Source organism: Acomys minous, assembly GCF_964271855.1.
Source record: "Acomys minous genome assembly, chromosome: 2".
Classification (NCBI taxonomy): Eukaryota; Metazoa; Chordata; class Mammalia; order Rodentia; family Muridae; genus Acomys; species Acomys minous.
The window spans coordinates 75598867-75616293 of NC_140484.1; the positions used below are offsets into that span (position 1 = coordinate 75598867).

At 45.7% G+C, this 17427-nt stretch overlaps 1 protein-coding gene across 3 annotated transcripts in view; it reads right to left on the minus strand.

Annotated features, from left to right (window-relative positions):
* Positions 1 to 11519: 11519 nt before the first annotated feature.
* The window catches only part of LCMT1 (leucine carboxyl methyltransferase 1), a 72151-nt gene continuing 66243 nt past the window's right edge, over positions 11520 to 17427 (minus strand). For all 3 annotated transcript variants that reach the window (XM_084772351.1, XM_084772350.1, XM_084772349.1), the window contains exons 10-11: positions 13740 to 13837; positions 11520 to 11736 (exon numbers count right to left, since the gene is read on the minus strand). In XM_084772351.1, coding sequence (XP_084628477.1) covers positions 11714 to 11736; positions 13740 to 13837 — 121 coding nt within the window. In that variant the 3' untranslated portion in view covers positions 11520 to 11713. The remainder of the gene's footprint in view (positions 11737 to 13739; positions 13838 to 17427) is intronic.

Below are 17427 nucleotides of genomic sequence, written 5' to 3' on the forward strand. Positions count from 1 at the left end.
GCAAAGGTGTGAGAATACTAGAGCTCTGAGAAAGAAGAGAATGGTCAGGGGTTAGCCCAGCCAGACACCAATTCCTCACACTGAAGATAATTAAGTAGTTTAGAACTACAGAAGAAAGAGGGCCGCCATCGAAATTGAAGAGTGAGTCTAGGAACAGCCCCAAATGTTTTCAGGAACTTAGTTCATTGAAGAAGCTTTCTGTCAGTGATTTTGAAGAAATAGGGAGGAAGCCAAGACTGGCCTCTGAGGGAAACAAAAGAGCCAGACTTTTGCCTTTCTCTGCATGAGAAAATAGTTTTAGGTACATCACATTTTAAATGTTAAATAATGTGGAAAATGCTGTGTCAGGGTGTGCACAGTTCAGTGGCCGATGCAGTGGTTTGAATGAGGGGTCCCCATAGGCCCTTGGCACACAGTGGGCGGTGCTGTTTGGAGAGCTGTCCAAACTTTGGGAAGTGGTTCTTCGCTGAGGAAGCCTATTACTGGGAGCAGCCTTTGCATGCTTACAGTCTTGCCATGACTCCCTGTCGCTGCCCAACTCGGCTTCGTATGTGCGGTTGAGGTTGTGAGTTCTCGGTTCCGGCTCAGACCACCATGCTTGCTATATCTGCTCTCCTATGCTTCTGGAACCGTGAACGCAGGTAAACTGTTCCCTCTATAAGTTGCTTCTGGTTATGGTGTTTTCTCACAGCCACAGAAAGCAACAAATATCAAGTATGGAGAGCACACAGGAGGCCCAAGATTCAATCCCCAGGGTCAAGAAAGAAAAAGAAAAGTTTACACTACTGAAAAAGGAGAGGCCTCTCTGGACAAGGCACCAAACACAGACTACTCTATAAAGACATTCAGTGTTTTTAAAGATGACAAATGTCGAATGCCATCAAAATGGCTGAGCCTTTAAACCATAACAACACGGGAGCTGGGAAATTAGAGAAAAGAAAACTATCTCCCACGTGGGAGAGGTAGAGTACAACTCCTTATGTGTCGTGGTGGGCTCTGCATGGTGACGTCTTGTTTAAAACAATGGTATGGGTTTGGGAAGGGTGACCTCATGCTTGAGAGTCCCAGGAACACAACCTCTAGCCCAGTGACCAAGGTCACCAGTAACTGTGACACATTGTGCTGACAGAACATACCCTTGGCATAAGGGGATGAAAATTGGCACCTGGAATAATTTGGACAACGCTCCAAAGAATCAAGCCCCCCCCCCAAAAGCCCAACCCCAGAGGCCACGTGCTGACTGTCTCTATGTATAGAGGAGTCTTGAAAGGATAAAACTGTAGCAACTGAGAAAAATTAGTGATTGCCTCAGTTGGCTTAAGGGGGACATATGATGGGAAAGGAATGGTTGGGGCCCTAAGGAAAAATCTGAGGGATCTTTGGACATTGGAAACCATCTGTGTCCTGACTGCAGTGTTGTGCTACAAGTTCTAAAGTCTTACGAGCTGGCACGGTGGCTCTCACTCAGGAGGGGGAGATGGGCAGATCTATGAGAGTTTGGCCAGTCTTGTCTATATAGTAAGTTCCATGCCAGCCAGCCATGCCAGATAGTGACACCTGTTCTAAAATCAACAAAAATAGCTAAGGTATTACCATTGATCAAGAGCTCAGTGTGATAACACGCCTCTGCAGTTCCAACACTCCAGAGGTTCAAGCAGGTAGATTGTGAGTCTTAAGGCCAGACTGTGTTGAAAAATCGTATCTCAACAAAACAACCAAAGAGGGTACCACTGGGAGAACTGGGTAAAGGTTACAAGAGGTCTCTCTAAACCTTTTCTTACAAATGCGTGCCATATGTAATTATTTCAAAAGGAAAAGCCTGATTTGGAAAAGATAATCTAGATTTCATTTAAAATGCGCAACAGATGAAAGCACACAAAGACAATACAATGAAATCAGGAAAATATTTGCCACACAATGGATGCATATTTATTGGCTCTGTGATTGGAAGAGCCCCCATACATTATTAAGGGTAACCCAGTTTTTATTCATGTGAGACAAAAAAATGGAGGAGTAAGTCACTAATGACCCTGAAAAGCTACTCAGCCATGAATGACAATTCATGACATCATAGCTTCATTCCTGGTTACAGGAATGCAGATCAAAATAATGTGTTTGGTTTTTTTTCTAAAGTGTTTGGATTTTTTGTTGTTGTTGTTGTTGTTGTTTTCTATTTGTTTTTGGGTTTTGGTTTTTTTTTTTTTAACTTTTGTTTTTCAACTTTTAAAAATTTTTATTTATTAATTATGTATACAGTGCTCTTGCCTGAATGCCAGAAGAGGGCATCAGATCACATTATAGATCTAGATGGCTGTGAGCCACCATGTGGTTGCTGGGAATTGAACTCAGAGCCTGCAGAGGAGCAGTCAGTGGACTTAACCTTTGATCCACCTCTCCAGCCAAAAATAATGTGTTTTAAAAGACTTACTTTAGGGCCAGTAACATAGCTTAGCTGGTAAAGACACTTGCCCAAACACACACACAAAATAAGTGTAAGATAAAATCGAAGTATTTACTTTAAAAAGTGAATGCATATATGGGGCCAGGAAGGGTATGTGCATGTGAGTGCAAAGGTCAGAGGAGGCCAGAGGCAATTGGAACCCCTGGAACTGTTGTGAGCCCCCTGGCATGGGTGCTGGGAACTAAATATATTAGAATGACTTACAGGGTTACAGGGTGTGGTCCAGCTGGTCTAACAATGGCTGCCTATGAATGCCAAGAATCTAATAGCTGTTCAGTCCTCGAGGCTGGATGCCTCAGCTCATCTTCAGTATACACTGAAATCCTGAAGAAGTGGGCTTTAATGCCAGAGAAGGGAGGGCAAGAGCAAGCAGGCAAGGTGAAAAACTTCCTCTTCCATGTCTTTACACAGGCTTCCTGCAGAAGACGTGGCCCAGATTTAGGGGCGGGCCTTCTACCTCCAAAGATCAAGATTAAAGGTGTGTCTTCCCAGAATTTGCTTAATTGAAATTAAGCAAAAATTAAACAAATTTCCCTCTTCAAATTAAGCAAAAATCTCTCACATGTGTGCCCCATTTGGGGGTTTTAGTTAATTCTAGATGTATTCAAGTTGACAGCCAAAAATAGCCATCAGCAGTAGATATGAAGAGAGTAGACTTTTGCCGTATTACTGATTTTAGTGGAAATACTTTAAGTTTCTGTCCATTAGGGTGATTTGGCTATGGGCTTGCTGTAAATTGCCTTTATTATTTTGAGGTATTCCCCCTTGTAATCCTAGTCTTTCCAGGACTTTTACCATGAAGGTCTGTTGGATTTTATCAAGGCTTTTTCTGCATCTAATGAGATGATCATGTGGTTTTTATCTTTCAGGATTTTTATATGGTGAATTCCATTTTTTATTTACAAATGTTGAAACATCCCTGCATCTCTGGGATGAGGCCTACTTGATCTTGGTGAATGATCTTTTTGATGTGTCCTTGGGTTCAGTTTACAAGTATTTCACTGATAAATTTTCCATCTATATTTATAAGGGAAATTAGTCTGCAATTCCCTCTCTCTCTCTCTCTCTCTCTCTCTCTCTCTCTCTCTCTCTGTCCTTATGTAGTTAGGTATCAGAGTAACTTTTGCTTCATGCAAAGAATTGTGCAATGTTCCATCTGTTTCTATTTTGTGGAGTAATTTGAGGAGTATTGGCATTAACTCTTCTTTGAAAGAGTGGTAGGAATTCTGTGCTATAACCAACTGGCCCTGGGTTTTTTGTGGTTGGGAGACTCTTAATTACTGCTTCTAATTGTCCAATTTGATGGAGTTTATCTTTATGATTATTTGGATTTCCTTGGTATCTATCATTAAGTTGCCCTTTTGTCTCTACTTTTATTAATTTGGATATAATCTCTTCTCCTTTTAGTTAATTTGGCTAGAGTTTGTCAATCTTCTTGATTTTTCTTTCAAAGGACCAACTAACTCTTTGTTTCATTGTTTCTTTGTGTTTTCGTTAGTTTGATTCTATTTTTGTTGATTTTAGTCTTTAGTTTGATTATTTCTTGCCATTTGCTCCTTTGGGTGTGTTATTTCTTTGTGTTTCAGAGCTATTATGCCTGCCATTATGTTACTAATATGAGATCTCTGCGGTTATTTTATGTAGGTACTTAATGCTAGAACTTACCTCTTAGAATCACTTTCCTTGTGTCCCATAATTTGAGTATGTTATGTTCTCATTTTCCTTCCATTCTAAACGTTTCTAATTGCTTTCGTAACGTCTGTCATGACCCATTTTTCATTCAATAGTGAGTTATTCAGCTTCCATGCGTTTGTAGGCTTCTGTTTTTTCTTTTTTCTTTTTTTTTTTTTTTTCCTGCTGTTGTTAAGATCAGACTTTAATCAATGATGGACAGATAGGATGCAAGGTGTTATTTCAGTTTTCTTGTGTTTGTTGAGACTTGCTTTGTGTCCACATTATGTCGACACATGAGCTTCTGAAAGGAATATTCTTTTCAGTGAAATATTTTGTAAATATCTATTAGATCCATTTGGTTTATGACATCAATTAGCTCCAGCATTTCTCTGTTTAGTTTTCGTCTGAATGACCTGTATATTGGTGAGAATGGAGTGTTGAGGTTACCCGTTATCACTGTGTGGGGTTCAGTATTCAATTTTAGCTACGGTAGTGTCTTTTATAAATTTTAGTGCCCTAGTGTTTGGTGCATAGATGCTTGCATTGTCCTCTTGGTGGATTCTTCCTTCAGTGAGTGTGTAGTGTCCTTATCTATCTCTTTCAATTAGTTTTGGCTTGACATCTACTTTGTCAGATATTAAAATAGCTCTACATTGGCTTGTTGTTGTTGCTGTTGTTGTTGTTGTTTTTGGTTTTGTTTTTTATTTTTGGTTCAGTTGCTTGGAATATCTTTTTTCCATCCTTTCACCCTGAAGTGATGTCAATCCTGGATGTTAAGCTGTGTTTCTTGGGTACACAGAAGGATGGATCTTGTGCCTTTTTATTGGGGAATTGAAACTATGGATGGTGGGAGTTATCATGAGCATGTTTGTTGATTCCCATGGCTGTGGTGTAGGCTTTTCCCCTCTTTTGATTTGCTGGTCTGGGATTATTTATTCCTTGTGTTTTTTAGGGTGTGGCTAGCCTCTTCAGATGGAAGCTTTCCTTTTAATGCCTTCTGCAGGGCTGAACTTGCAGACCAATACTGCTTAAATTTGGTTATGTCATGAAATGTATTTCTTTATCTATTGTGATTAGAAGTTTTGCCAGTTATAGTAGTCTGGGCTGGCATTTGTGGTCTCAGAGTTCGTAAAACATCTTTCCAGGCCCTTCTGGTTTTAGTCTCCATTGAGAATTCAGGTGTTATTCTAGTAGGCCTGTCTTTATATGTTACTTGGTCTTTTCCCTTCACAGCTTTAAATATTATTTCTTTGTTCTGTATGTTTAGTAGTTTGATTATTAGATGTGGAAGTAAATTTCTTTTTTAATTTTTTTCATATTTAAACAACTTATTTAATGTATATGAGTGCTCTATATGCACGTACACTTGCATGCCAGAAGAGGGCACCAGATCACATTATAAATGGTTGTGACCCACCATGTGGTTGCCAGGAATTGAACTCAGGTCCTCTAGAAGAGCAGACGGTGCTCTTAACTGCTGAACCACCTCTCCAGGCCCTGAGGAAGGGAATTTCTTTTCTGGTTCAGTCTATTTGGTGTTCTCTATGCTTCCTGTACCTTGATAAGCACTTCCTTTTTCATGTTAGGCAACTTTCTTCTATGATTTTGTTGAAAATATTTTCTATGCCTTTGGCCGAGGTTTCTTCTTCTTATATTCTTACTGTTCCTATTATTTAGTCTTTTCATAATGTCCAAGATTTTCTGGATATTTTATGCCTGGATTTGTTGTTGTTAACATTTTCTTTGACCAAGGCATCCATTTCTTTTCTCTTGTCTTCAATGCCTGAGATTCTCTTTTCCATGTCTTGTATTTTACTGGTCAGGTTTGCCTCAAAGGTTCCTGTTTGAGCTCCAAAGTTTTTCATTTCCAGATCTCCCTCAGTTTGGATTTTCTTTATTGATTCTAGTTCCACTGTTATGTCTTAACAGTTTTGTTGTTCATTTATCCCATTGTTTGTTTATGTTTCCATAGAGTTCATTAATGGGTTTATTCATGTCCTATTTAAGGTCCCTATCATATTCAAAAAAGCTGTTTGAAGTCCTTGTCTTACGCTTCACCTATATTGCGTCCTTCAGATGTACTGTAGTAGGGTTGCTGGGCTCTAGTGGAGATGTATTTTCCTTTCTGTTATGTTTTTATTCTGTTGTCTAGTCATCTGGATTTTGGATGGCTATACTTGTAGGTGCTACCATCTTGCATTTGCTGGGTGGGTGCTCCGGTCCTTGGTTTCTGATGACCTTTCTGTTTCTTAGGAGAGTGTGGTAGCTGTGGGTTGCCTGATAGAAAATACTTCTGAGATCCTGCCAGGAAGTGCCACTGGGAGTCCTGGGTAGAGTGCCTTTTGAGGTATTGGGAATTGACACTAAGGAAGGGGGGTGGGCAAGAAGCAAGGGTTAAGAGGGTCCATAGGGAGGGGGAAAGCTTTATAGACTCCTGCAAATGGTGGAAGAGAGGAAGAAAAGGCCAGAGCAGGCAGTCTGCTACAAAGCTGGGGGTAAGATTGGGGGGCTGGAATTGAAGAAGAGGAACAGTGAAGACTGCCAGGAGTAACTAGCCTGGCCACTCTGACAGCTGAAATTTTATTAGAGACGTCCTTCACTTGCCAGCCCTCACCTGGATCATCCCCAGCTCTTACACAGTACCCTTGCACTGCAGCCTCTTCCAATTTCCTCCCAGGCTTGCCTCGAGGTACTTAAAGATGGGGCCTGTTCGTTTGTGCATGCTATCCCAGGAAGGATGGTGGTGTGGCAGTGCCTTGCTGACTCTTTATACCCCGCAGAGCCTGGCACCAAATAAGCATTAATGTAAATTTCACCGGTCACTTCTCTTCCTACCCTCATTCCCTGTCGCATGTTATCAGTGATTTTCTTTAGGGTAAGAAGATCTTTATCCCAATACTGTGGCTTAAAGCAACCACTGTTAAGCTGACTCATGATTCTGAGAGTCCACACTGGCAGCTCTTCTTGTCTGGGCTGTTCCTGCCTGGTATGCTTATACATCTGTGGTCAGCTGTCAAGTTGTCCAGCTAGGACATAGGTAAGGAGGATCTCATCCAAGACAGCAAAGCTGTGCTTCTCAGGGCATGCTCTCTGGCAGATGCGACAGGTCTTTATCAGCCAGTGGTCATACAGGTCACAAAAGCAACGAGAAGGCAAAACCCTCTGCAAATCACTTTTTCAGTGGTTGCTAGTGTTTCTTGTTTCACTGGTCCATATGAATCCCAAAGTCCAAAGACCCGGGTACCCCACCTCCTGCCAAGTGGTGCTGGGGTCTCCTTCCTTGAGTCCTAGTCCTCAAGGACCTCTCTCACTTGCTTTGTGATTCTCTCATCTCCAAGTATCTCAACACCTTCCATTTTTTCCCTTTCCGTCCTCTAAAGCCATGACCCATGCTCAGGTATCATACCTTTATGCCCTAAAATCTTCCACAGTTGGGAAACGATGGGTTGCTGAACACTGAAGCTGGTGGATCTTAGCTGCAGCTCCCCCCACCCCACCCCCAGCTCCCACTGGCAATTTCATCATCCATCAAGGAGCTCCGCAAGCTCTGCCAGCAGCCACAGCTCATGTCTCATCTCTGCCTCAGAGCCAAGCAAGATCTTGTTTGCAGACCAGGCAGAACAGCTTCCCTGACCGTCCGCCTTTCCCACCAGGGGCCCAGCAAGAGTTGGTGGTATATGGCATGGGTAGCCTCAGATAACAGTGGCACATCTTTGCTATTTCCTGTGCTGGCCTTCAAGTTCAGCAGTATCAAACGGGAACCAGACCCAAACCACCCTTCCCATAACTCACTGCAGTGACCACCACTGGTGGTACCAGGGTCCTCCACAACCGAATACCAAGCATGTTTTCTCCGACGGCCATTAAGTGGGAAACTCAGCTACAGGCAGGACGGTATCACTCTCAGGCTGTCAGTGTCTTCAGCACTGGGGTTTATTTTGTTGATTTCTTCATTGGTTCCACCGTCTCTCTCAGAAGAAGACATATGCCTAGATACAGGAGCCAACCAGCCTCATTTGCTGTCATGATAATTAGAGCAGTGCACACCTGGTACCCCGTGGGGGCCTCCCCTTCTCTAAGAAGGGGGGAGAACAGCGGGAGGGGGCAAGAGGGTGGGACTGGGAGGAGAAGAGGGAAGGGACTGGGATCGGGCTATAAAGTGATTAAATAAATAAATGGCGGGGGAGAACAGTGGCCAAAGCAGAATGTTGCTTGAGGAGTGAGTACTTGTGGGATGCATTAAAAATGGGGACGTATGCGAAGTCCAAGAAGGCGACAGACAGGATGCCAGGTCACAACCAGAACTTAAATCATGCTTTATGAGATCATGTGGGTGGGGAAAGGGACCAGTAGGTGTCGTGTCCTTTTAGAGGCAGCCTGGTAGGTTGGAGAAAAGAAACCAGGGAGGCAAAGTATTGCAGGCAGGGGAGGGTGGCATTGGAGACGTGGTGGGGTAGGGTAGGGTGACATTTAAGAGTCTTGGACTTGATGAGATAGTAATTGAAGCTTGTACCAAGAACTGGAATGCTAGGGGCTTAAGACAGTGTAGACTGGGTTTATCTTACACATGGAGCAGCTCACTTGGGATGAAGTCCTGCTAAGAGGCAGGCTCTCATTTTTTTTGTGTGTGAGAAACATAAACCTGCTTCCTTTCTAGTGGGCTGGCTCTGAAAGCCCTTGGATCTTGGCCATTCCTACAGCCTGGCCTTTGCTTTTCCACTGAATACCTCAAATTCACTGCCATGGAATCTCATATAAAATAATCAGGCTTCAGGGGCGGCATTTAGGCACATCTACTCTGCAGTTCATTCCTGCGCTTTCTCAAAATGCTGCTCTTGATCTGATACAGATTCCCCACACTGTAAAACTCTGGCCTGCTTTGTCCTGGGTTCCCAGAACTGCCTTCAGGAAGTCCATTTCTATATTAAGTCAGTGCTGTGCCTACAGGGGCCCTGGGCCAGCAGGGACGCTCATGTCTCTAAGCCTCTGACAGTTCCCTACAATTCTGGCAGGAAGAGAGGTTTGCTTCCATCGAGCTGTGGCTAGCCGTGACTTTATGAAAAATGAACCACATCTCAATGTTCATGAAACACGGGGGGAGTCCGGGGCTGGTTTGGGGTATCTTCTATCATTCTCTACCTCTCACTGAAGCTCGGGGTCACTATTTTGGCTGGAATGGCTGGCTAGCAGCAAGCCCTGGGGTTCCCCTTCTCTCTACACACCCACCCAGTTCTGGGGTTAATAACCAATGTACTCAGCGTTTACATGGGTGTGAGGGATCCCAGCTCACGTTTTTCTGCCTGTGCAGAAATTATGCGACCCGCTGAGCCATCTACCCAGCCCCTAAACGAACTCAGCTTTAAAAATAAAATTGTTTTTTTTGTTGTTGTTGTTGGGATAGCATGAGACCCAGGGCCTTGAGTGTGCTAGGCAAGTACTCAATATTGGTATTTTAAGGGATGTCTCCTAACACTGACATTAAAGGTAAGGGAGTATTGCTCTCCTGGAGCAGACTGTCCATAAACATAGACAAAAGGCCAGGAAGAAATGAAGATTTCAGTTCCTGACTTTTAGCTAGGTGTTACCTGAGTGGGAGATGGGGTCACGGCTGGAAATGAGATACCCATGCCACAGTGAGGTGTTGTCACACTGATGCCAACCTACAGTGAGCCGGGGGGGGGGGGGGCAGGGGGGACAGGACATGATTTCTGCTTATGAAGTGCACAAATACACATGTCAAATGAGAAAGGCAGGTTGGTGAGATGACTTGGAGGCTACAATCTTGCCATGTCGAGCCTGATGATCCATTTGATCCCTAGTATACATGCTGGAAGAATCAACTTCCCCAGAGGCAGGCGGATCTCTGTGAGTTCAAGGCCAGCCTGGTCTACAGTGTGAGTTCTAGGACAGCTGGAGCTATTACACAGAGAAACCCTGTCTCAACCCCGCCCCCCAAAAAGGACCAACTTCCCCAAAACTGGACCTCTGATCTCCACACCTACTCATACTCAAGCCTAAAAACATTAAAAGAAAAATTTTAAACATAAAAAAGTGGTGGTACACAACTTTAACCCCAGCATCTAAGAAGCAGAGACAGGCAGATCTGAGTTCAAGGCCAGCCTGGTCTACATAGCAAGTTCCAGACCAGCTAGGGATATAGAGTGAGAACTTGTCTCAAAAAAATAAGTACTTAAAACATTAAAAAGAAACAGGACACACACACACACACGCACGCATGCACGCACGCACGCACGCACGCACACACGCACCAACGTCCACATTTACCAGCGTTGCTGTGCGCTTATGTTTATTCCGTTCCTTATATTACCAAGTCATGGACTTGCTCCAATAAATGGAGCCTCCCACTACGGCTACAGATTTTCATTGGGTTAGTAAATATTATTCAAGAAAGTGAGACACACCATTACGAAGCCGAGGCCTTCCTGTCCTGAGGGCAACAGGTGACCAGACAGTTAACGCTCTCCTTCGGAGATTCACTTTCTTTCTCTAATAGGCACACTGCAGGCAGCAGAGCACAACCGAGCCTCCAGGGATTGCTGGGCCCAATGTTCCCAACAGGGGAGCAGGAGCAGGCTGTTACCTCAGCTGAGGACTGTATGGGAGCTTCCCCATGGCCAATCCTAGTCCTGTAGCTCCAGCGCTGGGCCCTTTTCTGAGTGTGGAGCCCTGAGTCTGCAGCATAATGACTACATTAGCCTCATCCTGCTGCTCTGGCTTATCACAAGCCCGCGGCTGGCAGCTGACAACCCCTTAGTAGCAAGCCTAAGGCCAAACTGTCTGCAGGAGGGTCTGAGGACCCCTGGCCTTTTTAGAGATTTGATTTTTATCCGTTTTAGTGGTGTGTATATGTGTGCACCAGTGTGTGGGTGTATGCATGTGGGTAGGTGCCCACTGAGAACAGGGGTGTCTGATCCTCTGGTGTTGGAGAAACAGGTAGTCATGAGCCACCCGGCTCATAACCTCTGAGCCATCTCTCCAGGCCCTTGGCCGTTTTAGCTTCTAGATGTTGTTTATATTCCTTGTCATTGGGCCCTTTTAGTGGGGCAGGAGCTGGGGTACGTTAGCGAGGCATGATGCCACGGCAACTAGAACGCAAGAGGCAAGGAAGCAGGCTAGGCTGGCCAAGGCAGTAGCAACACTAGAGGAGAGCCATGGCAGCTCAAGGGTTAAGGCTCAGGGCTCATGAGGTATCGCAATAAACAGCAGATGAGGATTAAATTCCCAAGTGGATTCTGACTCACAGGGTAAACCAAGGTCTCAGTAAGACTCAGGATCCTAGACTTTAACTGCCATGGATCTGAACCCTGGCCCATCCCACAGAGCGAAGAATGTCATCAGACACCAGCAGAGTGTGACACACAGGCAAATGGCAAGTGAGATTTATTTAAACAATGATAAGTGACAGGAACAGGATCTGGTGTGATCACCTTTGTAACCAAGGGCTCTGGATGTGCGACAGGACCAGGATGGGAATGGGGCGACCCATGTCTCCAGAGGCCCAGGGCACGCCCTTGGCTAGAGACTTCCGCTTCTGCCTCAGCATGAACCTTCAACAGATTAATAGGTTATCTCCTTCAAACCTAAGGGGAGAAATACAGATACTGTCAGACTCTTGTGGCAGAGCAAAGGGACCAGCGGGGTAGGTGACACTACTGCATGCCCATGTGCTGGGCCTTGGCACCAGTACGACTCACTGCTGGACCTCACTCTCTCCCTGTGTGAAACAAGATTTCAGAAGAGAGTGAGAGGTCAGGCCAGCTTTTGTTTATGGGTGGTTTAAAATGGATTAAGAAAGAATTTCATTTCACAATTTATGAGCTCTCTGCAGTGAATGTACAAAACCTACCTACTAACTGCTGAACTTTGAGCAAACACAGACAGACACACCGAAGAAGCCTCAGACATTAAAACGTTTATTGTTCCAACCCAGGCGTGGCAGCACACACCTGGAAACCCGGCACTTGGGACGCTGAAGCAGGAGGCCCACAGGCTTGGGGCCAGCCTGGGCTTCAGAGTGAGACCACCCTGCTCCCAAAGCACAGCAAAAAGAAAAGAAAAGCAGTTCAGCTTTAACTTAAACTCATTAGAAACTTGTAATTCCAAATGCTTAGGAAGGTTATGTACACTCAGACATAGTCTTGTGATAAAAATTTCATATACTTAATATACACTTACTATAGTTTTGTTCAGCAAGAAGTTTAGTAGCAAGGGAAAAAATACTCGTGTCACATGACTGAACTGAAAAACTGCAGGAGCCCAGTTGTATGAACATGTAAACTCAACTCTACTGGGAAGACAAGAGTTCAGCACAAGGGCAGGGTGTGGCCAGGCAGCGTCACACTGCCTCACGGTTTCTCTGCTTTCACAAGGGTGAGTAAGGCTCAGGGGTGCAATATTACAGTCAGGTGAGGCGCACCTGTAATTCTGGGGGCTAAAGCAGGAGGCAGCCAAGGTTAAGACCAGGCTGCTTTACACGTCTCAAAAGAACCAAACAAAAAGGCAACTGTTCCTTTACTAAAATAGTAACAAAAACAACAGTATCTAGAACACAGTAGAAGGAAGTGCTAGCAGGGGCTGCCTGAGACCCGGCCACAAGCGGCGCTTCTGTGCTCTACTGTTCCCAAGTTTCCCAAGCTCCACTACAACTTCCTTTATTGTTAGGAGGAGGTTCCAATAGAAAACACAGCAATAAAGGGAGTTGCATCCAGAACAGGTTGGAAGGACTTTGTGGGCTGCAGTGGGGGCCCGCGCAGGCTGTACTACCAGATCGTGCCTCTCAGGTGTCACTCACCTGGGGGAGGCTGGAAGGCACCAGGGACCAGCATCTGATGCGCTCCCACTGGTTGTTCTGTTCAAAGAATAACCAGCCACTGGGGAGCAAGAATAGCTGAGGCAGGGGTCAGCAGAGGCTGGATGCAGACCTGGAGAGCTGGGTGCCCAGGTCCCTGCTCCAACCTCACCATCTTGCTGCCTCTGTCAGGGCACATCTCCCTAACCATGGAGAGGATGGGAGAAGCTGCCCTGGAAGCTGAGTGGGTCTTTTAGAAACCAGACAATGCATGGGTTAGCACCCAGTAAAGCTGGCTGTGAGCAGGCCAAGGGCAAACACTGGTTACTTTTATTAAGATTACCACATTAACCCCTCGAGGTTTTCAGCCTGGCCAACTGCAGAAATCCCATGGCAGGTGAGACGAGGGCTAGCTGGTTTTTAGGGTATTTGTGGTTTAAAGAGTTCACCTAATTCTGTGATAAAAACCTGGAAAGGGCCAGGTGGTGGTGGCGCACACCTTTAATCCCAGCACGTGGGAAACAGAGGCAGGCGGATCGCTGTGAGTTCGAGGCCAGCCTGGTCTACAAAGTGAGTCCAGGACAGCCAAGGCTACACAGAGAAACCCTGTCTCGAAAAAACAAACAAAAACAAAACAAAACAATAACCAAAAACCCCGGCCTGCCTGGACACACAGTGGGTAAGCATACACACTTCTCCAGCCCTCTGAACCTGAACTTCCCGGTGTGCCTCTCGGTGCTGGAGAAGAAGGCTGCCCTGCCTCCAGGCCCAAGTGAGAGAAGCGCAGTCTCTTACCCAGCTCGTGGCCGCCTCGGGTGGCCCAGCACAGGCAGTAATGCCGCATGAGCTGCTCCAGTAGCTCCAGTTCATCCAGGAACTCCAGGGACTCTATTCTGGGCGAGAGTCAAAGCAGAAGATGTAGATCGCGGAGTTAGAGAGGAAGGTGCTGATCCACAGGTGTGAAGTGCTCGTGACACACATGGCAAGAAGCTGATGGAAAGCAGTGTGCATGCTGTGGCTGAGAAGGGGTGTGTGTGTTGGGGAGGGGCGGGGCTGTGCTGGAGACACGGCGATTAAGGCACTTGCTGCCCTTCCAGAGGATCCAGGTTCAGTTTTCAGCAGCCACCCACATGGAGCCTCAGAACTGTCCTCAACTCCAGTTCCAGGGGATCTGGTGCCCTCTTCTGGCCTCTGGGGACACCATGCCCACACTGCATGTGCACATATATGCAGACAAAACACTTATACACATGAAATTAAAATAAATAAATTTTCAGAAAGAGGACTGGAAGTTTAGCTCGGGGACCAGCACACGCCTAGAATGTACAAGGTCGTAAAGAAAGGAGGAGGAGGAGGAGGGTGAGGAAGAAATGGGGGAAGGGAGGGATGCGGGAACAAGGTGGGAGGAGCCAAGGAAACAAACCAGAAGGGCATCTGGGAAGCCCATGGGGCAATTAGGGCTAATTCCCATGACCTATAAAGAGCTAAAATGCCAGCAAAAGACTTTTAAATACTTTGATAGAAAAAAAGGTTTTCCAACTCATTTATGAAAATATATATATATATGAAAGCACAAGATAGTTGTCTCAGTCAGAGTTACTATTGCTGTGATGAAACATCATGACCAAAGCAAGTTGGGGAGGAAAGGGTTTATTTGGTTTACATTTCCACACCAAACTGGGTGGGAACATGGAGGCAAAAGCTGATGCCGAGGCCATGGAGGGGTGCTCCTCATGGCTTGCTCCTCATGCCTGCCTTCTTATAGAATGCAGCACACTAGGCCAGGGAAGCTGGGCTTCCCACATTAATCACTAAGGACATCTCCTACAGGCCTGTCCACAGCCTGATCATATGGAGTCATTTTCTTAGTTGAACATCTTTCCTCTCAGATGACTTCAGCTTGTGTCAAGTTGACGTAAAACTAGCCAGCACAGTAGTGTTTCAACTCTCAGACAAAACTGAAAGCTGGGGAGAGAGGAAAACACACTTTCTCAACTGCTAGTAAGATGACGAACTAGGACCACCTCTCTGGAAGGCAGCTGGCCACTTCATCTGATGCCATGGCTGTCCTTGCACGACCAAGAGCGTCTCTACAGCACCACAGCTCCAACGCAGTAGCAGCAGACTCTGAACACTAGCAGATGATCTGCACGAACTAAACCACATGCATACCCCAGGCCTCTCGCCAGGCTAAGAAGCAGCGGGGCAGCTCTACGTGGCCCAGCATGGAATAACTTCCAAGACAAACCCTGGAGCTTTACAGACAGGCTCATAACAAGGAGCGTGCACCTAGTAAAGCACCATCAGTGCAAACAAAGTGGGTGCACATGTTTTGGGAGGCATAAAATAATTTGGGGAAATGTAAACAAAACTAGGAAAGTAAATTCTCTCAAGAGGTAGGTAGTAAGCAAACGGGCCATGGGTAAGAGGAAGGTTTTCCTTTGGTTTTCACTCCGTATACTTTGTTATTTGAAAAATCAGATACACAGTATGACCTTACCAAAATAGCATTTTAACATGTACAAAAAATGGCAATACTCCTTGTACCCTCTCCACTAGAATGTGTTCACATTGTGAAGGAAACTAAGGCACAACCAAAGAGTATCAGAATGAAATAAATACGGATCCACATCCCCACTATCTGCAGCAGCCTCTGCTAGTAATCTCCCAAGCACTGCCAGCCTTTGCGTGCGCCTGTGTGTGCGCAGATGCATGTGCATGTTTTGGTAGCTGTGTACCCACTCCTATCTCAGTATGTGAGCTGAAGGACCAGACCTGGAGAAAGAATGACCCTCTGCAATGCTCTGCGGCTACTTCCCAACTACTCTTAAAGGCACCTCACATGGTTTGAGTAAGAGCGCCCCAACAGCCCACATGCTAAAGGATTTGTTCCCATGGTGGTGCTATTGAGGCATGGTGGGGCTTTTAAGGGTGAGACCTAACAGGAGGAATTTAAGTGACTGGAGGTGTGTCCCCAAATAGAACTGTGAGGTTCTAGACCTTTCCTCATCCTTTCTTTTGCTTCAGGTTATGAGCTATGTGACTTTTGCTTTAACATGCCCCTGTGATCATGTGACTTCATAACACATCAAAAGTAGTGAGGCCCACCAGCCACAGACTAGATGCCTCTAATACTCTGAGGAAAAATATTTTCACTTTATAAAGTATTGTCTCAAGTATGTGTTATAGTAAGAGAAAGCTAAGTAGAGTAGAAACTGGCACAGAGAGGAAGACAGTTTGCTGCTGCCACAGATGCTGATTACTAGACAGCCTTTGCAGATGGTGTGCTGGAGGAGTGGGGAAGTGTAGAACGGCAAGCCAGAGCAAGGCCAAGATGCTGGTAAAAACACAGATAATATGGCAAAAGTTTACAGGGGAAAGGAAGCTGATCTGGGAACTGGACATGAGACCACCCTATCACACCGTGACAAACTGACTGCATCTTGTCCAGGCCAGAGACTGTGTGGGGCTGAGACAAACAACAATGCATTAGTTTATCTGGTGGTGGAACCTTCACGTGAGCAGAGCACATGCTGTGCAGCAGCAGGACTGCTTACAGTGAGACTCAGAAGCCACTGGACAGATGGCTCAGAGGTTAAGAGCACTGTCTGCTCTCCCAGAGATCCTGAGTTCAATTCCCAGCAACCACATGGTGGCTCACAACCATCTATAATGTGATCTGATGCCCTCTTCTGGTGTGCAGACGTACATGCAGGCAGAGCACTGTATATGTAATAAACAAATAAATCAAAGAAGACAGAAGAATGAAGAAGGAGGAAGAAGAAGAGGAAGAGGAGGAGGAGGAGGAAGAGGAGGAGGAGAAGAAGCTGTTGCCAAAAGCAGTGGAGTGGAAAGACTAGGAAAGGATGCAGTCCAGTGCTGGAAAAATGCTCAGCAGGTAAGACTGCTTCCTGCTCTTCCAGAGAACCTGAGTGCAGTTCTCAGCACTCACCCCAAAGGACGCCTGAATTCAGTTCCCATCGCCTACATTGGGCAGCTCACAACTGCCTATAAAAACAGCTCCAGGGACCCTACACACTCTTCTGTACTTCACAAACACCCACAAAAATACAGCATACATAAACACGGGCACATATATACATAAAAATAAAAATTTTTAAATGGCCTGATTAGTTTTTATTAGCAACCAGACACAACCAAGAGTGAGCTGGGAAGAGGGAACCTTTAAGGAGTTGCCTCGATCAGATGGTCCTGTGGGCACGGCTATGGGACACTGTCTCCACGGCTTACTGAAGCAGGAGGAGCCAGTCCACCCTGGCAGTACAGTCCCTCAGCAGGTGTCCTGGGCTAGCTAAGGAAGGCAGCTGAGCATGGATGGGCCTGTGACAGAATGAGCCAGCAGGCAGCACCCCTCATGCTTTCTGCTTCGGTTTGTGTCTTGAGTGCCTGCTTTGACTTCCTTCAAGGACAGAGTACAACCTGGAAGTGTGAGCCAAATAAATTCCTTTCTCCCCAAGCTGCT